At 45.2% G+C, this 25,722-nt stretch overlaps 1 protein-coding gene across 1 annotated transcript in view; it reads left to right on the forward strand.

Annotated features, from left to right (window-relative positions):
• LOC126482210 (repetin-like) overlaps positions 1-25,326 on the forward strand; it is a 78,626-nt gene extending 53,300 nt beyond the window's left edge. The window contains exon 5 of the mRNA XM_050106189.1: positions 23,393-25,326. Within this exon, the coding sequence (XP_049962146.1) occupies positions 23,393-25,326 (1,934 nt within the window). The remainder of the gene's footprint in view (positions 1-23,392) is intronic.
• The last annotated feature ends 396 nt before the right edge of the window (positions 25,327-25,722 follow it).

The following is a 25,722-nucleotide window of genomic DNA, read 5'->3' on the forward strand; positions in this document are numbered from 1 at the left end:
ATGGGGGACAGATCCGGAGATCTTGCTGGCCAGGGTAGTTGACTTACACCTTCTAGAGCACGTTGGGTGGCACGGGATACATGCGGACGTGCATTGTCCTGTTGGAACAGCAAGTTCCCTTGCCGGTCTAGGAATGGTAGAACGATGGGTTCGATGACGGTTTGGATGTACCGTGCACTATTCAGTGTCCCCTCGACGATCACCAGTGGTGTACGGCCAGTGTAGGAGATCGCTCCCCACACCATGATGCCGGGTGTTGGCCCTGTGTGCCTCGGTCGTATGCAGTCCTCATTGTGGCGCTCACCTGCACGGCGCCAAACACGCATACGACCATCATTGGCACCAAGGCAGAAGCGACTCTCATCGCTGAAGACGACACGTCTCCATTCGTCCCTCCATTCACGCCTGTCGCGACACCACTGGAGGCTGGCTGCACGATGTTGGGGCGTGAGCGGAAGACGGCCTAACGGTGTGCGGGACCGTAGCCCAGCTTCATGGAGACGGTTGCGAATGGTCCTCGCCGATACCCCAGGAGCAACAGTGTCCCTAATTTGCTGGGAAGTGGCGGTGCGGTCCCCTACGGCACTGCGTAGGATCCTACGGTCTTGGCGTGCATCCGTGCGTCGCTGCGGTCCGGTCCCAGGTCGACGGGCACGTGCACCTTCCGCCGACCACTGGCGACAACATCGATGTACTGTGGAGACAACACGCCCCACGTGTTGAGCAATTCGGCGGTACGTCCACCCGGCCTCCCGCATGCCCACTATACGCCCTCGCTCAAAGTCCGTCAACTGCACATACGGTTCACGTCCACGCTGTCGCGGCATGCTACCAGTGTTAAAGACTGCGATGGAGCTCCGTATGCCACGGCAAACTGGCTGACACTGACGGCGGCGGTGCACAAATGCTGCGCAGCTAGCGCCATTCGACGGCCAACACCGCGGTTCCTGGTGTGTCCGCTGTGCCGTGCGTGTGATCATTGCTTGTACAGCCCTCTGGCAGTGTCCGGAGCAAGTATGGTGGGTCTGACACACCGGTGTCAATGTGTTCTTTTTTCCATTTCCAGGAGTGTATGTTCTAAAATCCTGCTGCATATCGACGTTAACGATATGGGCCTGTAATTTAGTGAATTGCTCCTACTACCTTTCCTGACTATTGGTGTGACCTGTGCAACTTTCCAGTTTTTGGGTACGAATGTTCCGTCGAGCGAACGGTTGTATATGATTGTTAAGTATGGAGCTAATGCATCAACATACTCCCAAAGGAACCTAATTGGTATACAGTCTGAGCCAGAAGACTTGCTTTCATTAAGTGATTTAAGTTGCTTCACTACTCCGAGGATATTTACTTCTACGTTACTCATGTTGGCAGCTGTTCTCGATTCGTATTCTGGAATATTTACGTCGTCTTCTTTTGTGAAGGCATTTCGGAAGGCTGTGTTTAGTAACTCTGCTTTGGCAGCACTGTCTTCGATAGTATCTCCGTTGCTGTCGTGCAGAGAAGGCGTTGCTTGTTTCACATACGACCAGAATCTCTTTGGATTTTCTACCAGGTTTCGAGACAAAGTTTTATTGTGGAAACTGTTATAGGCATCTCGCATTGAAGTCCGCACCAAATTTCGAGCTTCTGTAAAAGACCGCCAATCTTGGGGATTTCATGCCTGTTTAAATTTGGCATGTTTGTTTCGTTGTTTCTGCAACAGTGTTCTAACCCGTTTTGTGTACCAAGGAGGATCAGCTCCGTCGTTTATTAGTTTATTTGGTATAAACTTCTCAATTGCTGCCGATACTATTTCTTTTAATTTAAGCCACATCTGGTCTACACTTATGTTATTAATTTGGAATGAGTGGAGATTGTCTCTCAGGAAGGCGCCAAGTGAATTTTTATCTGTTTTGTTTTTAATAAATGTATTTTTCGCTTATTTTTCGAGTATTTGGGGATTACAGTATTCAATCTCGCTACGACAACCCTGTCTTTACTAATCCCTAATTGGTTTTGATTTTTTTTTTTTGTCATCAGTCTCCTGACTGGTTTGATGCGGCCCGCCACGAATTCCTTTCCTGTGCTAACCTCTTCATCTCAGAGTAGCACTTGCAACCTACGTCCTCAATTATTTGCTTGACGTATTCCAATCTCTGTCTTCCTCTACAGTTTTTGCCCTCTACAGCTCCCTCTAGTACCATGGAAGTCATTCCCTCATGACTTAGCAGATGTCCTATCATCCTGTCCCTTCTCCTTATCAGTGTTTTCCACATATTCCTTTCCTCTCCGACTCTGCGTACAACCTCCTCATTCCTTACCTTATCAGTCCACCAAATTTTCAACATTTGTCTATAGCACCACATCTCAAATGCTTCGATTCTCTTCTGTCCACGCCCGGGTTCCCGGGTTCGATTCCCGGCGGGGTCAGGGATTTTCTCTGCCTCGTGATGGCTGGGTGTTGTGTGATGTCCTTAGGTTAGTTAGGTTTAAGTAGTTCTAAGTTCTAGGGGACTGATGACCATATATGTTAAGTCCCATAGTGCTCAGAGCCATTTTCTCTTCTGTTCCGGGTTTCCCACAGTCCATGTTTCACTACCATACAATGCTGTACTCCAGACGTACATCCTCAGAAATTTCTTCCTCAAATTAAGGCCGGTATTTGATATTAGTAGACTTCTCTTGGCCAGAAATGCCTTTTTTGCCATAGCGAGTCTGCTTTTGATGTCCTCCTTGTTCCGTCCGTCATTGGTTATTTTACTGCCTAGGTAGCAGAATTCCTTAACTTCATTGACTTCGTGACCATCAATCCTGATGTTAAGTTTCTCGCTGTTCTCATTTCTACTACTTCTCATTACCTTCGTCTTTCTCCGATTTACTCTCAAACCGTACTGTGTACTCATTAGACTGTTCATTCCGTTCAGCAGATCATTTAATTCTTCTTCACTTTCACTCAGGATAACGATGGCATCAGCGAATCGCATCACTGATATCCTTTCACCTTGGATTTTAATTCCACTCCTGAACCTTTCTTTTAATTCCACTCCTGAATCTTTCTTTTATTTTCATCATTGCTTCCTCGATGTACAGATTGAAGTGTAGGGGCGAAAGGCTACAGCCTTGTCTTACACCCTTCTTAATACGAGCACTTCGTTCTTGATCGTCCACTCTTATTATTCCCTCTTGGTTGTTGTACATATTGTATATGACCCGTCTCTCCCTATATCTTACCCCTACTTTTTTCAGAATCTCGAACAGCTTGCACCATTTTATATTGTCGAACACTTTTTCCAGGTCGACAAATCCTATGAATGTGTCCTGATTTTTCTTTAGCCTTACTTCCATTATTAGCCGTAACGTCAGAATTGCCTCTCTCGTCCGTTTACTTTTCCTAAAGCCAAACTGATCGTCACCTAGCGCACTCTCAATTTTCTTTTCCATTCTTCTGTATATTATTCTTGTAAGCAGCTTCGATGCATGAGCTGTTAAGCTGATTGTGCGATAATTCTCGCACTTGTCGGCTCTTGCCGCCTTCGGAATTGTGTGGATGATGCTTTTCCGAAAGTCAGATGGTATATCGCCAGACTCATATATTCTGCACACCAACGTGAATAGTCGTTTTGTTGCCACTTCCCCCAATGATTTTAAAAATTCTGATGGAATGTTATCTATCCCTTCTGCCTTATTTGACCATAAGTCCTCAAAAAGCTCTTTCAAATTCCGATTCTAATACTGGATCCCCTATCTCTTCTAAATCGACTCTTGTTTCTTCTTCTATCACATCAGACAAATCTTCACCCTCATAGAGGCTTTCGATGTATTCTTTCCACCTATCTGCTCTCTCCTCTGCATTTAACAGTGGAATTCCCGTTGCACTCTTAATGTTACCACCGTTGCTTTTAGTGTCACCAAAGGTTGTTTTGACTTTCCTGTATGCTGAGTCTGTCCTTCCGACGATCATATCTTTTTCGATGTCTTCACATTTTTCCTGCAGCCATTTCGTCTTAGCTTCCCTGCACTTCCTATTTATTTCATTCCTCAGCGACTGGTATTTCTGTATTCCTGATTTTCCCGGAACATGTTTGTACTTCCTCCTTTCATCAATCAACTGAAGTATTTCTTCTGTTACCCATGGTTTCTTGGCAGCTACCTTCTTTGTACCTATGTTTTCCTTCCCAACTTCTGTGATGGCCCTTTTTAGAGATGTCCATTCCTCTTCAACTGTACTGCCTACTGCGCTATTCCTTATTGCTGTATCTATAGTGTTAGAGAACTTCAAACGTGTCTCGTCATTCCTTAGTACTTCCGTATCCCACTTCTTTGCGTATTGATACTCGTTATTAACTCAGGATTATTTGTTGCTAAAGGATCAAGTGTGTTTTCACAACCGTTTACTATTCGCATGGGCTCATGAACTAACTCGAAACAATTTTCAGAGAATGCGTTCAGCACAAATTCGGATGATATTTTATGCGTACCTCCGGAATTAAACATGTATTTTCGCCAACATATCGAGGGCAAATTAAAGTCACCACCAACTATTATCGTATCAGTAAGGTACGTGTTTGATATGAGACTCAAGTTTTCTTTGAACCTTTCAGGAACTGTATCATCTGAATTGGAAAGTCGGTAAAATGATCCAATTATTATTTTATTCTGGTTGCCAACAATGACCTCTGCCCATACTAACTCACAGGAAGTAGCTACTTCAATTTCGCGACAAGTTAAACTAGTTCTGACAGCAACAAGCACGCCACCCCCAACCGTGTTTAGCCTATCCTTTCGGAACACAGTGATGTTCTTCGCAAAAATTTCGTCTGTCTTCCTTTCATTCAGACATCTTTGAGTGTCGATTAATCTAATTTCAACTATCGAGACTTCATTTTTCTCCATGCTTTTTGAATTTTTTGCAAACAGAGGCAAGTTTGACGGAAGAAACATGAAGTAAATTTTACTAATCTGCCAACTGAAAAAATCTGAAATTATCTTAGGTCGCCTGTCATCGGTGTCAAAAACTTGTTTTAATGGAATCGAAAGCTTGAGAATTCTCTCAACTGCAGGCATTAACGACATGCGTCTTGTCTTTGAGTGAGGTAGAAGAGGCTCATGATTGAAATCAACGTATAAGCAGAACTCTTTCAACTTCTGAGACCTTACCGTGTATATTAAAAAGTAATCAGATATTTTCATGACGACTATTTCAATGTCAATAGTTTAAAAAAAAGACTCCGGCAGCGTTTTATTTAGGACTGTGGAGAATATGAGCGGGACATCCAATTCCTTCTACATTTTTCCCTAGTTCTTTAATTTGATAAAACACGTTCCGCTGGCCGCGTCGATGAAGCCCTCCGAAGTTGGTACTGATATTGTCTCCACAAAAAAGCGATTAATTTGCCGTTGTCTTGAAATGTCTAGACAAAACTTTGCCGTTGTCTCTGATGTTTCGTTGGTCAGCGAATCAAACTTCAACAACTGCTGTTGCATTCCGTTAAATTCAGTAAAGTATTGAAGAACTAAAGAAACATCTATTCAGCCTTGTCGTTCGATGCGTGTGTGCTCATGCCATAAAATGAAACTTCTTGCAGTTGTTTTATGCTGTTTAGACAGAGTATGGTAAATATATTTTTAACAATCGCTGTTGTTTTGCTCCTTCCTGTAGACTCCTTTGGGGATACCGGATACATTGTGGCAATGAGTTCCACAGTACAGTCAAGACAACTGAAAGATTAATGAGGCTTGACAACTTTGTAAGCTGCTGTTAGTTCTGCAGCAGCAACGAGCAGTTCATCGTGGCTACCTTCTTTAATCATGACTGCAGAAACAGGCTTTGGTATCGATGCTACCGCGAATCTATTTATATGATTCTTCATACAAATGTGATGCCTCACATCTGCCGTACCTCCGTGAGTTGCTGAGATGAAATAGCTACAAATCTCACACAACGCTTCCTGATCCGTACAACCTTTCTTGACTCAAGGCCACCCTTTTTTGTAATCATTCGAAAAGTGACAATTTCTCTTTCCGTCCTTACGCATTTTCGTAAGCTGTGATAAGAAGGGCCGGCTTCTGTGGCCGAGCGGTTCTAGGCGCTACAGTCCGGAACCCCGCTGCTGCTACGGTCGCAGGTTCGGATCCTGCCTCGGGCATGGATGTGCGTGATGTCCAGAGGTTAGTTAGGTTTAAGTAGTTCTAAATCTAGGCGACCGATGACCTCAGATGTTAAGTCCCATAGTGCTTAGAGGCATGTGAACCATTTTTTTTTTGTGGTATGAAGAGTTAATTAGACAGCAAACAGTCGACAATAATACTTTAGTAATCGAAGTAGATGTCACTCTACACTTCACGCCCTCTATACACGCAGTAAATACTTCAAACATTAGTAACTTGCACTCGTTGTTTACAAAGAATCGTCATATCAGATCGCTACTCAAATGGGAACTTCCTGATTCTTCCGCGTGGCACTGTTGAAATAGTTCCAGCCCCGTACTGCTGCAGAAGTCTGGTATTTTATCGAAAGATGGCGCCAGATCAAGAAGGTGGCTGCATCGTCAACGTATGACACGCAACATGCAACGCTATCTGTGAGAAGACCTCGTCACCATAAACTTGTTGACATAAGTAAAGTTGAGGCTGCATTTACATGTTGCGCTATTAGATGGAGTTACTTCCGTACTTGAGCAAAAGTCGTGAGTCTACTTTGCAAACTCGGGACAAAATTGGGTCTTGTCGGGATGTCGTTACAAAAAGGTCCATACCAGTGATGGTCCCGATATATCGGGTTGCATGGCGACCCTAAAAAATACATCGTGCTGCAGGCGTGCTCCCAAACATGCGTCTTTTACCGCATAAAACATCGCGTTATTTAACGCATGGTGAAGCCAGGTGTTTGCGGCAAGTAAACTTTGCTGTGATTTCTGTAAAATCGTTGCGTTAAAAAACATCTGTGAAGCCTTAGCCTTCGTCGGCACACGCAACGTGGCTAGTAGCGTTGATGTCCACGCCGACTGAATGTCCCACGTCGCAAGTTACAGCGCCGCCGACGAACTGTACGAAACGGCTGAAAGTTCTATTTGGTTTGCAAATAATACAGTTTGTTCACAAAAATGGACGCGCATAGAATTCCTGCGTTAGCTCTATCAAAATGAACATTTCCTTTCGTAACCATATGCTAGTCATATTCTTCTGTCAGTGGTATACAAGGGTCACTCCAAAAGAAATGCACACTATTTTTGTAAAAATACAGTTTTCATTCTGCATCTGTGAAAGTTTTCCAGTGTGTAGATACATCCTTCCCGCTTGTTTTCAAACTTAGTTCAACCTGTTCCCGTGAGTGGCACCGTCCAGCATGTCTTCAAGATGGGTGTTACACTTGACGTATGTAGTGTGTAGATACATCCTTCCCGCTTGTTTTCAAACTTAGTTCAACCTGTTCCCGTGAGTGGCACCGTCACAGCATGTCTTCAAGATGGGTGTTACACTTGACGTTCGTCAGAAGCAACGTGCTGTCATAGAATTCCTGTGCTGTGAAAACGAGACAGTGGGGAACAACCACAAGAGGTTGAAAAAGGTGTGTGGAGATGCTGCTGTCGATTGCAGTACAGTTAGTCGGTGGGCAAGCAGGTTACGTGATGAAAGCGGGCACGGCAATATAGAGGATTGTCCTCGCAGCGGCAGGCCTCGTACTGCACACACTCCAGACAATGTGCAGAGAGTTAACGAATTGGTGACTGCTGACAGACGCATCACAGTGAACGAATTGTCACGCTACGTTGCGATAGGAGAAGGAATTGTTTGCAGAATACTGGAAGTGTTGGCGTTAAAAAAGGTTTGTGCCAGGTGGGTTCCCAGGATGTTGACAGTGGCTCACAAAGAAACAAGAAAAACGGTATGCAGCGAACTTTTGGAACATTACGAGAATGGTGCAGATGAATGTCTTGGAAGAATTGTGACAGGTAATGAAACCATCATTTTTCAACAGAGACGAGAGGCAATCAATGGGGTGGCATCACGCAAATTCACCAAAGAAAAGAAAAATTCAAAACCACACCTTCTGATGGAAAAGTTATGGCTACGGTTTTTTTTTTCGATTCCGAAGGGCTCCTGCTTGTGGACATCATACCAAGTGGAACCACCATAAATTCTGATGCATATGTGACGACACTGAAGAAACTTCAAGCTCGGCTGAGTCGTGTTCGACCACATCGGCAAAAGCAGGATGTTTTGCTGTTGCACGACAATGCACGGCCATATATCAGTCAAAAAACCACGGAAGCAATCACAAAACTGGGATGGACAACACTGAAACACCCGCCTTACAGTCTTGACCTGGTTCCATGTGACTATCATCTCTTTGGAAACTGAAAGACTCTCTTCGTTGAACAAGGTTTGAAGATGATGACTCCCTTGTTCACTCTGCCAAACAGTTGCTCCAACAGGTTGGCCCAGAATTTTACCGTGCGGGTATACAGGCGCTGGTTCCAAGATGGCGTAAGGCAGTTGAGAGGGATGGTAATTATGTGGAGAAATGAAAATATTGTTCCTAAAGGATGTATCTACACGCTGTAAAACTTCCAAACATGTAGAATAAAAGATGGATTAAAAAAATAGTGCATTTTTTTGGAGTGACCCTCGTAAATAAAAACAAAGAGAATTTTGCAAAAAAAGTGGTTTTATTCATTTGCGGCGCTTTTCGCCTTATTTAAAGGCATCTTCAGACGGTCGAACTCTGGGTAAATAATCATCTCATCAAATGAGGAGTCAAACGTATAAAATTACACCCAGGCAAAAAAGCGCCAAGTCCATGTATAAGCCTTAAATACGGACAATGCCGACTGTCACAGTTTATACCTGGTTACTGCCTGTCTGTACATTAATATCCGTGAACGTGTAATCAGACAAAAATGAACGGTACGTGTCCATCCAGGAAAGGCGTCAGCTTATAGAAGTTCACCAAATCAAACAAGCAGAGAGTGCACTTATATTTCCGTAACATCGAATATTACAAAAATTATTTGTATTTATTTCATACGAAACTGCGAAGGTAGGTGGGGGGGGGGGGGGGGGGGTTTACAGTAGGACACGAACTCGCATCCGATCTGTTGTCGGTCCCATAGCGCGGTGCCTCAAAAAACTACGCTCCGCTAAAATTCAGCTTCAATCGGCCTCGTTATCTGCACTTTAATCACTGAAATACTATTGACATTTAATTAGATAATAAATCCTTACAAGAACGACACGTTGTTGTTGATCGTAAATGAGCCGTTGCCTTAAAACAGTTTACTCTCATTACACCCGTCGTTTTATTACAACAAATCGTACCAGTAACGATTCGTTCTAGAGACATTCAACGCGCTGGTGCTTAGAAACAGCATATACTCACTGCGTGGAACGTATAATATAAAACCCGTCGGATACATACGGCAGCTGAACACTACAAACGGAGTATGGCGTCTTGCTTTCCGCCTGTGACGTAGGGAGCATTCTTGCTTGCTATTGGTTCTACTTTACGTGGCACGTTTCCGAAGTTACACGAATGCGTGGTCTCTGTTCTTTCGGACACGTACGGAAGAACAGGCAGCAAGCATTCATGTAATTTGAGTGGCTTATCTGGGCAAAGAATCCACTGTGTTCAGTGCGGATGCAGAAATACGTGCGACCTCCTGCGGGAATCTCAGGGAGCGAATATGAAGTATAATGGGCAGGGACTGCGTATAGGTGGCGCTCGGTGAGTGTGTGGGTTAGAGAGCCTATAAAACAAATGTCATTCGTCCATGTTTGTATAGGCCTAATACATATGTGAAGCAGATACCAGGAAAACAGTCACAAAAGCAATACGAAGAGACCGTAAACAACATGAAGACAAAAAAATTGCAAGTCATAGAAAATGATTTACAGAAAAACAATTCCCGAAATTTCTACAGAGTATTCAAACAAAAATTAACAAAGTGCTCTCCTCCATCACTCCAGTTCAAAAATGACCATGGGGAAATTGCTCATACCAACACCGAAAACTGTGAAATTCTTGCAAAATACTTTTCTAAATTACTGAATTGTGAAAAGCCTGCAGAAAAATTTGAGTTCCATCGTACACAACGAAACCCAGACTCAAAGCCACCAAGTTTACAAGAGATTAAAGAGATAATTCAGTCACTGAAAAATAACAAAGCATCAGGAGAAGACCAAATCATCGCAGAATTATGGAAAAATGCAGGAGAAAATCTTATTGCAAAACTCAAAGAAATTATACATGAAATCTGGAAAACTGAAAAAATCCCCACAGATTGGAAGACTGCAATCATACATCCTCTGTACAAAAAATGATGTAAAACAGACCCCAACAACTATCGTGGAATATCTTTATTGTCAATAACATACAAAATTCTGTCTAGAGCCCTACTAAGCCGCGCAGAACCTCAGCTGGATTCAAAACTAGGCGAATACCAAGATAGGTTCAGAAAAGGTCGATCTTGCGTAGAACAAATCCTTAACTTGAAAAACTCAATGAAATATTTACATAGTACTTCAAACAAAAGTTATGTCGTCACGTTTGTCGACTTTAAAAAAGCATATGACAGTATAGACCGAGAATCCCTTTTTGAAGTATTAGCAGAATTTGGACTAGATCAAAAGACAACAAACATCATAAAAGAAACACTCACGGAGACCAAATCCAAAGTAAAATTTATGGGAGAATTGAGCACAGAATTTGAAATAGACGCAGGAATACGACAAGAGGATGTACTGTCCCCAGTGCTCTTCAATTGTGCTCTTGGAAAAGTTGTTAGAGAATGGAAAAAAAGCAGGTGCACCAGCACACAGACTGGGACCAAGACATAAGGGCATAGAATTACACTGTTTAGCATTTGCTGATGACATGGCACTGATCGCTCAAGGCATTACTGATGCACAGAAACAGCTAGAATTATTACAAGAACAGGCAGCTAAAATAGGATTACAAATTTCATCTGAAAAAACAAAATTTATGACTGACGTCAAAGATGCACCTTCTGATCTCAATATTGGTAATAACTACATCTCTCGAGTAAAAGAATTTAAATATTTAGGTGGATGGATTGCAGAAAATTGTAATGATCTGTCAGATCAAGAGTCCAGAAAATGGAGACGGCGTTTCAGTTAACAAAAAACATTTACAACAAAAAGAGTCTCTCGTGGAACTGCAAAATACGACACTACACAACAGTAATTAGACCCGAAGCTCTCTAAGCATCTGAGACACTAAACCTTCAACACAGAACACTAAAAGAGGAATTAGAAGTGAAAGAACGTAAGATAATGAGAAAAATCCAAGGACCAAGAACTAAAGATGGGATACATTATCCAAAACCCAATGCAGAAATATATAAAAATATCTCCAAAATAACAGACACAATGCGCATGAGAAGAATCCAATTCATGGGGCACTTAGAAAGAATGGACTCAAACAGGTTAACGCACAAAATCCATACATTTTAAAGAACAAAACTACAAGACCGAACTGGTACAAACAGACGGAAAAAGACCTGAGAGAATTAGGGTCTCCAAATCTACATGATAGAAATGAAATCAGAAAAATCACAAACACACGGGGTTTTGAGGAAAAAGAGAGAAAAACTAACCGACATACATGGTCTACGCAACGAAAGCTAGCCCACTCGTTGTTTATGAAGGAATACTGGGCGAAAAGGAAGGCCAACAAATGTTGATTACGCGTGGTCCTAAGTGATCCATCCGCGAAGAAGAAGAAGAAGAATGTGAAGCAGTGTGTATGTCTGCCGAATTTCAACAGCTGTATTTTATGATGCTATAAAAACATTGACTACTGATTAATGAGAAAAAGAAGTTTCATTTAATGTGTCTCAGAGTACATGATGCTATTTCAGATTTTTCCGTGCGGGTATTTATCGCTAAAATTGGTAAAGTCTTGTCTCTTTCCGTCCCCACATAATGCATTTTAAGTGTGTGTCGATCTTATAATATTTTCTTACGCTAGCAAAACATGTCATTCCGTACACACTTTTAGGAACTCTATACCACAGAAAATCGGAAAAATATCAATACGTAGGTACTCTACTGAAACAGCAGAAAGTAATTCGAAGTAGCCAACTGAGTATCCACACGATAAATACAATTTACAGGAATGTGAGTAGCCAAGACTACAGAGACAAGTGCGAGTCGCCAGTCCGAAGTACGTAGACTTAGTGTTCCATATGCATATTACAACACATCGTGTAGCATGAATTGTCACGCTAAAACCATTAAAAGTCTAGAAAATAACGTTTAAAAATACCTGGATTAAGCAGGATTCGAACTCAAGACCTTTGGACTGCAAATTCAAAGCTTTACTCCTGTGCTAGTATATCACACGACCTGATTACACTGTAGAGTTTGTATAGTGTCGTGGAAGGGATGTATCAGTAAAAATGTTATTCTGTAATTTTTTAATTTCGTTTTGTAGGCATTATAAGCACATAGAAAGAAATTGATTGTTCGATACACAAAGACACCAACCGAGCTTTCTAACAGTTTCTTCATTTCTTCGGAAAATGAGCATCATATATCCATGTTCACTTCGGTTTTTGCACCCAACAGCGGAGCAACCTGGCAGTCCTCTTGACTGTCCTTGATGATTTTGAATTTCAAATTATCAGTGACGCTCAGTAAATCACTTGAAATAAAAATTTTGCCTCTAAAACTGCTGTGAAGTTCTAAAAGTATCGTCATAGATCCGATCAACAGAGTGACTGTAAGGTAATTTGCGTAAATAGAACCGACAGAGAACATGCAAAAGTCGTTCAATATTACCGTATTAACAACCTGTACGTAATTGTGCAATGGAATTGGCGTTCGAAGCGTTGAAGAGAACCAATGGTACAGAATCACACACAGTACTTATTTATACTCGTATCAAGTCGGCGTCAGCTTGGTAAAAACATGGCGTCCTCGGCTCTTAGCCAATCAGCGACTCTATCACTATTGGCCACTCTCTCCCTCTACGCAGGCCCTCTAGTGTGGGTAAGCCGTAAGACTTGCCGAGATAGTGTCGATGGCGCAGTGGTCAACTGTACCTGCCTAGTAAGCAGGAGATCACGGAATCGAATCCCAGTCCGGTATACATTTTTACTCGCCGCCGCTGATTCCGCGTAATGTCCCGATGCAGCTGAGAGCAGTGTTTCCTTTCCTTGTTCCCCTCTCCACCTTCAATTTACATATAATGTTGCCGAAATATTGCACAACTTATTTTGTTTTGCACGTGATGAAATGACCTCTCAGCGAGAAACAGCAGGAAGTGACGTCACAAAACTCGTGGAGCGCCACGTCACCGTTAGCAAAGTCGTTCCTCGTGCCGACAGCTTTCGAACGTGGAGCCTGCGGATGTAAACAGACTAGGGCGTATGTCGAGGCGAGGCGCTTTGGTGGCCAGTGGCCACAATGTGTGCGCGGATCCAGCTGGAGAGCGCAGCCGCGGTCAAGGGCAGCATCGATGGGTTCTGGAGGGGGCGCGGGGGGGGGGGGGGGGCAGTTAGCGGCACCAGCAAGGCACAAAGGTAGCTCCAGCTGGCTGGCTGGCCACTGGTCCCGCACCCTACATTGCCGCATTGGCCGCGTTGCCACACCGCCATCTGAGGCTTCCGACTCCCATACATCACCGACAATGCACGACCGCGGGGTCCGAGATTACTGTTACACCGTGTACTAATCCGCTTGTGCTGGGATGTCGTTGCATTTCGTTTCACGTGAAGTATGTAACATCCACGAAATTAATTTTAGCTACAGTGCGACGAGAGGAAATTATGGAAATTATGCCTCTAACAGTTATAAACATTACCTATCTGATATATAGAAAAACAGTGAAATAAAACAAAACGATGATAAAATACGGACGCAACACGCAAATCAAACTGAGGTCTGTTAAGAAATTGTTATTATTTGTTAATTATTACTTGAGAACAGAGTTCATTATTATTGTTATTATTATTATAAATATCAGTGAATAATTATTTGTAACTGTATTTCCTCTCTCAATAAGCCTTATCTGTGTTAATTATTTCTTTCCGCTGCAAGGAGCGCAGCCATTGATGATAGCGATCTGTATCGCATTTTTATCTGTATCAAAGGTTTGCTTGATGAAAATTAGTCTAAATAGTGCAAAATATGAAAGTAAAGTTTAATCGGCATTTATTCAAGTACTTATCCTGTTGAAAGGAAATTTGCTCTAACAATAGAAAGTCTGTCAGTTGTCTGCCGCCATCTTATCAATTATCTCAGCGACAAATTCCAATTACGCTACGCAACTCCGCAGACATAAATGCCGAAGGTAATAAAATTGTGTAAAAATAAATGTCACCGGTGGTCCCGAACCCATTTTAATGGAAATAATTCGAATCAGTTCGTTCTTTAAAAACAGTGCTCATAGCACGATACATATAACAAACTTTTTCTTGGTGATGTATGGAGCCGAAATTAATTACCCACGAGTTGCGAAGAATACTGTTTCAGGTAACATACGTCAGTGTTGTGCGCGGCTGATATTCGGTGGTTTTAATGATCATTTTGCTGTTTCCATAATAATCAGTAGTTGTATGTTGTATGAACTGTGATTTAGTGACACTTACACGACTTACAGACAACAGTTTAACACAACGTTAACTTGGATTTCTTTAGCAACTTGACCAAATCTTTAGCCGGGAGTAAAAATTATTTTGTAATTACTCACTGTAATGAAATAACATTATCATTTTCATTTACAAATTAGTTAAATACCAAACGACTGAATAACACAGCGCACGCCAAAGTACAATCAAGTAGTACTGACGTGACAACTACTTTACCGGCGCATTTAATTTGGACACTATTGTTTAGCCACGTGGTCCAACTAACCAGCAGTGATCTGAGCAGGTGCAGTTACGATGTAAAAAGAAATGAGCAAAGAAACAATGTAGCTTAGAACGTAATCTAAAATTTTAAAAATAGTAAAATAATGTTCGTGAAATGGCCAACAACACAGCACGCTGCTTAGAGGACCACACGGAAGGCGTAACTTACTCTCGTTCTGGACTATCATAGTACTGTAATTAGAAACAACGGTGATGAAAAATCTTAACTTACTACAGTGTAGTACTTCTGCGCGAGATGTGTGCGACACTGGCCGAGCGGTTCTAGGCGCTTCAGTCCGGAACCGCGCGACTGCTACGGTCGCAAGTTCGAATCCTGCCTCGAACATGGATGTGTGTGATGTCCTTAGGTTATTTAGGTTTAAGTAGTTACAAGTTCTAGGGGACTGATAACCTCAGCAGTTAAGTCCCACAGTGCTCAGAGCCATTTGAACCATTTTTTTTGAACCATGTGTGTAACGCAAAAGTGTACTGCAGGGGTTCCACGGTATAGCTAACTATTGAAGCCACTGAAGGTACTAACTTACAGTCAGTCGTCTAGTAATCTCTCAGTTCCTTCCATATTCGAATCCGAAAAAAAGCATTTCGGTACTGAAACTGTCATCTGCTACAGTGATAACCGATCGATCAACAACAGAATCCACGAATCCAACCAAACGCGACATTTTCTCTTCTTTTATTATGAGGTGGTTTTATGTATCCCGCCAGCGTTCGACAGCGACGCGAGCCAAAGCTTTGTGCATCAGCTCCAGACCGCCTGGCAGCTTAAATGTCTTGTTATTTCTCGGTACAAAACCCTTAACTTTGCTCCAGATGAGTAGCATTGGGTTCATGTTGCAGTGGTATGGTGGCAACCACACAAATGTAACTTTTTTAAATCGTGTGATCAATGCTGTCAAAATTAATGTTCTCCATCTTTCCACCACGTTTATTAGTCTGGCTCGTGAGAGACCACTTCTGTGCTATGAAACTGTGACGTCTCCTGGCAAGACATTTACAAAAACGTTAGAACATATAAAAAATTATAAAAATTAACATTTGTCTGTATTACTATTTCATTACTGTATGAATGGCTGTAGATTATGTATAAAAGGAAATAATTTTTCATTTGTATGTTTGTGCAATATTCATGTATTTATATTTCACAAATAACGTCTATGGTCGGCGAATGTACGTATCGAAGCAGACTATGATAATTCACAGAGAACAAAGAAAGATGTATATTAAATTGCCTATAAATAGTGAAGGTTAAAACTTTACTCTGTCTTCTTGTAGCTGTTAAAGTTGTAAGAACCTCTGACGCGCGCTTGAATGCTTAGGTAGCCTTCGTTTGTCCTTTTAACGAGAAAGACGCCATTGGAGGCTTATATTTGTAAAAGGTGTGTACTTTCAATTTATGTTGATTTTTTGAATATAGAAATAATTATTACCATTACCTGTAATAATTTATTGCTAGCTTGCCCAAGATTTCATTCCACATTCTTAGCAGTTTTCAGCACATTTGGAATTTTTCCATGACGCAGAGCCGTCCAGCGATCGCGGGAGCCGCTACCAGTTTTCCCGCAATATAGCGTGCAGGTAACGGTAAATTAAAATTATCTCTTTCAGCTTCCTGGAGACTTCAGAGGGAAATTGTGGATTTTATTAAGCCATTTTCAGGTGGACATGCGTAGCTGCTGTTATGTTATCAGTAGAGGTCTGCGCGGATAAGAAAAGTGCAATCCGCATCCGCAAGGTCTTAATCCGCAACCGCATCCGCAGCAATTAATCCGCATCCGCACATATTTAAGTTTTGAATGAATAGTTAATAGTAGTAGACAGTTGTACTTAGAATTGTGATATGTAATGGCATAGTTATTGTCAGGGTGCCATTTCTGCGACAACTTAACTACTTTTGACTTCTTAAAAAACAGGAAATGCTCTATACCGACTCTAAAGCGGACCATTCCAAACAGGAAAGCACTGGCGCTCCGGAGCACACACAGTAGCGGCTCGGATCTCGTGAGATTGGAAACGCTATTTAAAAAAATAAAATTCAATGTAATAGTATTAAATGATGAAAATACGTGTATAAAAACAATTATATTTCGCTGCTCTTGTGCCTAGGCAGCTGAAAATGACGATGGGTTTAAACTGTTACTAGCTCATTGCATCATTTACCGACAGTTTTTTTGTACTCACTGCTAGGATGTGTCAAATTTTGAAGCCATTCATGTCAGCTGATGATTATATTACAGCTTACGCGTTCAGTCCTCGTCATTTCCAGGTGAAAATATTTACAGTATTAGGCCTACACTGCAAAACGCTGGCGCACCTGTGAAAAAGTTAAACTGCCAGCAATAATTGACGTTCTCTGGAAGAAATAACTCGTCTTCCGAAGAGTGACAACAAAATCAGTGGTTATAGAAATTAGGAGTCCATTTAGCTTTAGCTAAAAATACGATTGAAATCTCGAACCTCACCTTGCGGCTGATTCATCGAATTAAGACCTAGCGATAAATGAAATGTCTGTTTCATTCTCAACTAAACAATGTTTTTCGCACTTTAAAACATCCTCAACATTGTTCTAAATTACTAAGACAAATTTTGCAGTAGATTTCGGAGTTAATACTTTCAATGTTAAAAAATAATTTTTTTCAGAGTTTAATGGAACTGCAAACGCTTTCAAGATGTCTATATAAAAACCACTGTCCCATAACTTCAAATGTTAGGCACTGTTCCCTGTTAAGCAATACCGAGTTACAGTTAAAAGTTCAATTTTGTTACGAATTTCAGCCCTTATCTTTACTAACTGGCTGGTAAATTAAAAGACATTATTATTTTGGATGATTTGAATATTTTGTAAGTTTTCAATGTGATCAGAATAGTCTTTTTTTTGTGGTTTTTAGGGCACACAACTTCAATGGTCATTAGCGCTCTGACTACGTTAAGAATGCACCGCGAGGCACAAGTTTAAAACAACAACTAAAAGGGAAAACACGATAAAAGACAGACTGACAGGCAGAGGATTAAAAAACAGCATCATCAAATGTCCTTAGAGAGGTTTGTCAAATTGATAAAACGAAGAACACGAGCAGCTGCTCGTGGGTCATCTGCTAAAATGGCATCTAAAGTACATGGCAGGTTAAGATCAAGACGCAGTGTGTTAAAATCCGGACAGGACGTTAAAATGTGGCGGACCGTCAGCAATTGCCCACATGGGCAGAACGGCGCCGGCGCAGCCGTCAGCAGATGGCGATGGCTGAACCGGCAGTGTCCAATGCGTCACCGGGCCAAAACGACCTCCTCCCGCCGAGAAGGGCGGGAGGAGGACGTCCAAGCCGCGGGAAGAGGTTTCAAGGCCCGAAGCTTGTTGTCCGTAAGTGCAGCCCAATCGGCATGCCACAGCGATAAAATGCGCCGACAAATGACCCTGCTACAGTCTGATGAAGGGACACAACAAGAAGCTGTCCGAGGCTGGAGGACTGCAGCCTTGGCCGCGGCATCTGCAGCTTCGTTCCCAGGGATACCGACATGGCCAGGGACCCACATAAAACTAACCGGAGAACCGACGTCCACCAGCTGCTGAAGAGAGCGTTGGATCCGGTGCACGAAAGGGTGAACCGGGTACGGATCACTGAGGCTCTGGATGGCGCTCAGGGAATCGGAGCAGATGACATAAGCAGAATGTCGGTGGCGGCAGATGTAAAGAACAGCCTGGTAGAGGGCAAAGAGCTCAGCCGTGAAGACCGAACAATGGCCATGGAGCCGGTATTTGAAACTTTGTGCCCCGACAATAAAGGAACACCCGACCCCGTCATTGGTCTTTGAGCCATCTGTATAAATGAAGGTCATATTGATGAACTTTGAACGAAGTTCAACAAAACGGGAGTGGTAGACCGAACCGGGGGTAACCTCTTTTGGGAGTGAGCTGAGGTCAAGGTGAATGCGGACCTGAGCCTGGAGCCAAGGTGGCGTGTGGCTCTCGCCCACTCGAAAGGTTGCAGGGAGTGAAAAATTAAGGTGTTGAAGGAGGCGACGAAAGCGAACTCCAGGGGGTAGCAGGGCAGAGACATACAACCCGTATTGACGGTCGAGAGAGTCGTCAAAAAAGGAACGATAAGACGGGTGGTCGGGCATTGACAGTAGCCGACAGGCATATCGACAAAGCAGTATATCGCGCCGGTAGGTGAGTGGCAATTCGCCAGCGTCAGCATGAAGACTCTCTACGGGACTAGTATAAAACGCTCCGATCGCAAGTCGTAAACCCCGATGTTGTATGGAGTTGAGGCGGCGTAAGATGGATGGCCGTGCAGAGGAGTAGACGAAGCTCCCATAATCCAGCTTGGAGCGGACGATCGACCGATATAGACGAAGCAGGACGGTTCGATCCGCTCCCCACGACATACCACTGAGAACACGGAGGACATTTAAAGAACGGGTACAACAGGCAGCCAAATATGACATGTGGAGACCAGCTAAGTTTCCTGTCAAATGTAAGACCTAAAAATTTTGTTGTCTCCACGATTGGGAGAGCAACGGGACCGAGTCGTAAGGACGGTGGGAGAAACTCTTTGTAGCGCCAGAAGTCAATACGGACCGTCTTCTCGGCAGAAAAACGGAAGCCATTGGCGATACTCCAGGAGTAAAGACGGTCAAGAGAACGCTGAAGACAGCGCTCCAGGACACGTGTACACTGCGCGCTGCAATAGATGGTAAAATCGTCCACGAAAAGGGAGCCTGATACATGAGCTGGGAGGCAATCCATTATTGGATTGATCGCGATGGCGAAGAGAGCGACGCTCAAAACTGAGCCCTGTGGCACCCCATTCTCCTGGCGAAAGGTGTCTGACAGGACAGAACCCACACGTAGCCTGAACTGTCGATCCATTAAAAAAGAACGAATAAAAAGAGGGAGGCGACCGCGAAGGCCCCATGTATGCATGGTGCGGAGAATGCCCGCCCTCCAACAGGTGTCGTAAGCCTTCTCCAAATCAAAGAACACAGCCGCGGTCGGGCGCTTCCGCAAGAAGTTATTCATAATGAAGGTCGACAAGGTAACCAGATGGTCAACAGCAGAGCGGCGCCTACGAAATCCACATTGTACATTGGTAAGTAGGCGTCGAGACTCGAGCAGCCAAACCAATCGAGAGTTAACCATTCGCTCCATCACTTTACAGACACAGCTGGTAAGCGAGATGGATCGATAACTGGAAGGCAAGTGCTTGTCCTTCCCCGGCTTAGGAATCGGGACAACAATAGACTCGCGCCAGCATGCGGGAACATGTCCCTCAATCCAGATGCGATTGTAAGTACGAAGAAGAAAACCTTTACCCGCAGGAGAAAGGTTCTTCAGCATCTGAATATGAATAGAATCAGGCCCTGGAGCGGAGGACCGTGACCGGGCAAGTGCGTTTTCGAGTTCCCGCATGGTGAATGGAGCGGAAGTTAGGTGGCCTAGCCTCCTCTGCCTGTTTGCGGGGGAGGAAGGCAGGGTGGTAATGAGCGGAGCTCGAAACCTCGGCGAAAAAGCGGCCGAAGGCATTGGAGACATCCTCAGGGGCCACAAGGTCGTCATTCGCGACCATCAAGCCAGAAACTGGTGAGTGGACCTTAGTGCCAGATAGCCGGCGCAGGCTACCCCAGACAACAGAAGAAGGAGTAAAACTGTTGAAGGTGCTTGTGAAAGCAGTCCAGCTGGCTTTCTTGCTTTCTTTAATAATACGACAACACTGAGCACGTAATCGTTTATGATTGATACAATTCGCCACTGTAGGGTGGCGTTTAAAGGTGCGTAAAGCACGTCCACGAGCACGTAAAGCGTCTCGACATGCTGCAGTCCACCAGGGGACCGGTACGCGACGTGGAGAAGAAGTAGGGTGAGGGATGGAATATTCAGCAGCAGCGAGAATGACTTCCGTGAGGTGTGCGACCTGACGATCGCAGCTTGTGAAGGTTTGATCCTGAAAGGTCGCCCTGGAAGAGAAGAGCCCCCAGTCTGCCTTAGAGATGGTCCAACTAGAGGAGCATGGAGAGGGGGTATGCTGCAGGAGATGGATAACACACGGGAAGTGGTCGCTCGAATATGTATCAGAAAGTGCATACCACTCAAACCGGCGTGCAAGTTGGGGAGTACATATAGAGAGGTCTAAATGGGAATAGGTGTGAGATGTGTCCGAAAGAAAGGTAGGGGCGCCAGTATTGAGGCAGACAAGATTGAGCTGGTTGAAAAGGTCTGCTAACAGGGAGCCCCTCGGGCAGGATGCTGGAGAGCCCCAAAGGGGATGGTGGGCATATAAGTCTCCAGTTAACAAAAATGGTGCAGGTAGCTGAGCAATAAGTTGCATCATGTCTGCCCTGGTAACAGCAGATGACGATGGGGTGTAAACGGTACAAATGTAAAATGTAAAAGTGGGGAGAGTAATGCGGATGGCAACTGCCGGCAGGCCGGTGTGTAACGTGATGGGATCGTAGTAAATATCATCCCGGACCAGCAACATAACCCCTCCATGAGCCGGGATACCTACCACAGGGGGTAGGTCAAAACGCACAGAGGTGTAGTGTGCCAAGGCAATTTGATCGCATGGGCGTAGCTTCGTTTCCTGGAGGGTTACGACGAGCGGACGGTGCAAGCGGAGCAGCAACTTCAAGTCCTCTCGGTTGGAGCGAATGCTGCGAATATTCCAGTGAATAAGTGCCATCGTAAGAAGAAAAGGAAGATGAAAGAAGGGGTCACCTCGAAGGCCGCTGAGGGCCTGGCTTCGAGCGAGCACTGCCGCCGCTATCAGTAGGCGGACAGTCATCGTCCATTGGGTCTATAGGTTCATCGGCCATCTTGGTAAGATGGCCGGGAGGGGGAGCTTCCTCCGCCGGTGAACGGCCAGATGTTCGGCTACCAGCGGTGCGGCCAGGCGAAACGGATGACGGCCTGGGGCGGCAACCGCTGGGTGGCGCAGGAGAGGAAATGCGCCGTGGCGGAGAAGGAGAACTGTGCTTCCTATGAGCCTTCTTGGAAGGACGTTTGGTGGAAGTACCGGTCGAAGGCTGGGAGGTCGAGGTACGTAGGAGGTCTGCACGGGACGGTTCCTTCTTGAAGGCCCGTGCATCTGACTTCTGGGTCTTCGTCTTGGCAGAAGCTGATGAAGGTGGTTGCGTCTGAGGGGTGACGGGAGGAAGAGGAGACGTCGACCGGGCGATCTTAGCACTGGCCGAACGGACGACCGTGGTGCTGAAGGTCAGATCGCATGTCTGGGTTGCCACCTCCCTGGTAGTCCGAGGAGAGGTGAGGACAGTACTGTATTTCCCCACTGGGAGCAGTGTGGGCTTCCTACTAGCCAATAGCTTGCGAGCAGCCGAGGTGGACACTTTCTCTTTGACCCAAATTTCTTGGATACAGCGTTCTTCCTTATAGACAGGACAGTCGCGGGAGGATGCGGCATGGTCACCCTGACAGTTCACACAACGAGGAGACGGAGGTGGACAGTTACCCTCATGGGCATCCCTGCCACAAGTGACACATTTATCCGCATTGGAACAAGACTGTCGAGTGTGATTGAAACGCTGACACTGGTAGCAGCGCGTAGGTGTCGGGACATAGGGGCGAACAGAAATTACCTCGTAGCCCGCCTTGATGCGTGATGGCAGCTTAACACTATCAAAGGTCAAGAAAAGTGTCCGGGTCGGTACAAGGTCATTGTTGACCTTTTTCATGACCCTATGGACAGCCGTCACGCCCTGCTCAGCGAGGAATGATTGAATCTCCTCGTCAGTCAATCCGTCGAGGGAGCTAGTATAGACCACACCACGAGACGAATTCAAAGTTCGGTGAGCCTCCACCCGCACAGGGAACGTGTACAGGAGTGTGGCCCAAAGCAGTTTTTGTGCCTGAAAGGCGCTCTCAGTTTCTAGTAATAAGGTGCCATTACGCAACCTGGTACAAGATTTGACAGATCCGGCTATGGCATCTACACCCTTCTGGATAATGAAAGGGTTGACAGAGGAAAAATCCTTTCCGTCCTCAGATCGAGAAACAACGAGGAACTGTGGGACAGGCGGTAGTACTTTGGTCACTGGTGGCTGGTCAAGTTTCCGTTTTTGGGCAGAAGTCGAGACAGATGGAGTGAAATCCATTGCGGAGGAATCCCCCATGATTGCCAGCGTCTCCGATGGCGCGCTCCTTCCTTGTGGGGACCCTCTCAGAGGGCACTCCCGCCTTAGGTGAATGTTTACACCTCAGGTCACACCTCCCGAGAAACAGACGGAGGGACCAATCGGCATGGTCAGAAGGTATCAGCTCAGGCAATCACCCCTCCCCGGGCCTGGCCTTTACCAGGGGGTATGCGCGTGCCTTACATGTCTACCCAGGGCGGGGAATTACGCGTTACCCCGTCACCGGCTACGCGTGGGTCGGCCTTCAGGCACGCACAGGGAGGAAGGAAGAAGAGGAAAAAGAAGAGAGAGAGGACAGACTGTCTCAAACGCCGAGGCGGAGACCAGAGAAGGCAAGGAGAAGAAGGCAAGGACAAGAAGGCAAGGACAAGAAGGCAAGGACAAGAAGGCAAGGACAAGAAGGCAAGGACAAGAAGGCAAGGACAAGAAGGCAAGGACAAGAAGGCAAGGACAAGAAGGCAAGGACAAGAAGGCAAGGACAAGAAGGCAAGGACAAGAAGGCAAGGACAAGAAGGCAAGGACAAGAAGGCAAGGACAAGAAGGCAAGGACAAGAAGGCAAGGACAAGAAGGCAAGGACAAGAAGGCAAGGACAAGAAGGCAAGGACAAGAAGGCAAGGACAAGAAGGCAAGGACAAGAAGGCAAGGACAAGAAGGCAAGGACAAGAAGGCAAGGACAAGAAGGCAAGGACAAGAAGGCAAGGACAAGAAGGCAAGGACAAGAAGGCAAGGACAAGAAGGCAAGGACAAGAAGGCAAGGACAAGAAGGCAAGGACAAGAAGGCAAGGACAAGAAGGCAAGGACAAGAAGGCAAGGACAAGAAGGCAAGGACAAGAAGGCAAGGACAAGAAGGCAAGGACAAGAAGGCAAGGACAAGAAGGCAAGGACAAGAAGGCAAGGACAAGAAGGCAAGGACAAGAAGGCAAGGACAAGAAGGCAAGGACAAGAAGGCAAGGACAAGAAGGCAAGGACAAGAAGGCAAGGACAAGAAGGCAAGGACAAGAAGGCAAGGACAAGAAGGCAAGGACAAGAAGGCAAGGACAAGAAGGCAAGGACAAGAAGGCAAGGACAAGAAGGCAAGGACAAGAAGGCAAGGACAAGAAGGCAAGGACAAGAAGGCAAGGACAAGAAGGCAAGGACAAGAAGGCAAGGACAAGAAGGCAAGGACAAGAAGGCAAGGACAAGAAGGCAAGGACAAGAAGGCAAGGACAAGAAGGCAAGGACAAGAAGGCAAGGACAAGAAGGCAAGGACAAGAAGGCAAGGACAAGAAGGCAAGGACAAGAAGGCAAGGACAAGAAGGCAAGGACAAGAAGGCAAGGACAAGAAGGCAAGGACAAGAAGGCAAGGACAAGAAGGCAAGGACAAGAAGGCAAGGACAAGAAGGCAAGGACAAGAAGGCAAGGACAAGAAGGCAAGGACAAGAAGGCAAGGACAAGAAGGCAAGGACAAGAAGGCAAGGACAAGAAGGCAAGGACAAGAAGGCAAGGACAAGAAGGCAAGGACAAGAAGGCAAGGACAAGAAGGCAAGGACAAGAAGGCAAGGACAAGAAGGCAAGGACAAGAAGGCAAGGACAAGAAGGCAAGGACAAGAAGGCAAGGACAAGAAGGCAAGGACAAGAAGGCAAGGACAAGAAGGCAAGGACAAGAAGGCAAGGACAAGAAGGCAAGGACAAGAAGGCAAGGACAAGAAGGCAAGGACAAGAAGGCAAGGACAAGAAGGCAAGGACAAGAAGGCAAGGACAAGAAGGCAAGGACAAGAAGGCAAGGACAAGAAGGCAAGGACAAGAAGGCAAGGACAAGAAGGCAAGGACAAGAAGGCAAGGACAAGAAGGCAAGGACAAGAAGGCAAGGACAAGAAGGCAAGGACAAGAAGGCAAGGACAAGAAGGCAAGGACAAGAAGGCAAGGACAAGAAGGCAAGGACAAGAAGGCAAGGACAAGAAGGCAAGGACAAGAAGGCAAGGACAAGAAGGCAAGGACAAGAAGGCAAGGACAAGAAGGCAAGGACAAGAAGGCAAGGACAAGAAGGCAAGGAGAAGAAGGCAAGGAGAAGAAGGCAAGGAGAAGAAGGCAAGGAGAAGAAGGCAAGGAGAAGAAGGCAAGGAGAAGAAGGCAAGGAGAAGAAGGCAAGGAGAAGAAGGCAAGGAGAAGAAGGCAAGGAGAAGAAGGCAAGGAGAAGAAGGCAAGGAGAAGAAGGCAAGGAGAAGAAGGCAAGGAGAAGAAGGCAAGGAGAAGAAGGCAAGGAGAAGAAGGCAAGGAGAAGAAGGCAAGGAGAAGAAGGTATTGAGAAGAAGACAAGGGAAAGAGTAAGGAAGACAGTGAGGTGGAAAAGAGCAAAGAAAGGAACCAACCAAAGGAAGGAAGAAACGAGAAGTGAAAAAGCAAAATGACCGCAAATAGAGGTCGTGGAACCGTCCGTCTCCGGACGCAGGCGCTAACGACCCCCTTGAGGGGGTGGGACCCCTTTTAGTCGCCTCTTACGACAGGCAGGAATACCTCGGGCCTATTCTAATCCCCGGACCCGCAGGAGAGAGAATAGTCTTTCACGGGCTATCGCAGTCACAGCTTGTTGGTGGACGTGAGCCGTAGTTTCAAGTCCCACTTGTAATTAATTACAAGGCCCGCCGTGCCACCGCTCCGGCCGGGCTGTTTCACTGTTCACAAAGAGCGACAATGCTCGGTGGCTGCAAATATTACTGTAGTGCA

This window comes from Schistocerca serialis, chromosome 5, assembly GCF_023864345.2.
Source record: "Schistocerca serialis cubense isolate TAMUIC-IGC-003099 chromosome 5, iqSchSeri2.2, whole genome shotgun sequence".
NCBI classification, from domain to species: domain Eukaryota; kingdom Metazoa; phylum Arthropoda; class Insecta; order Orthoptera; family Acrididae; genus Schistocerca; species Schistocerca serialis.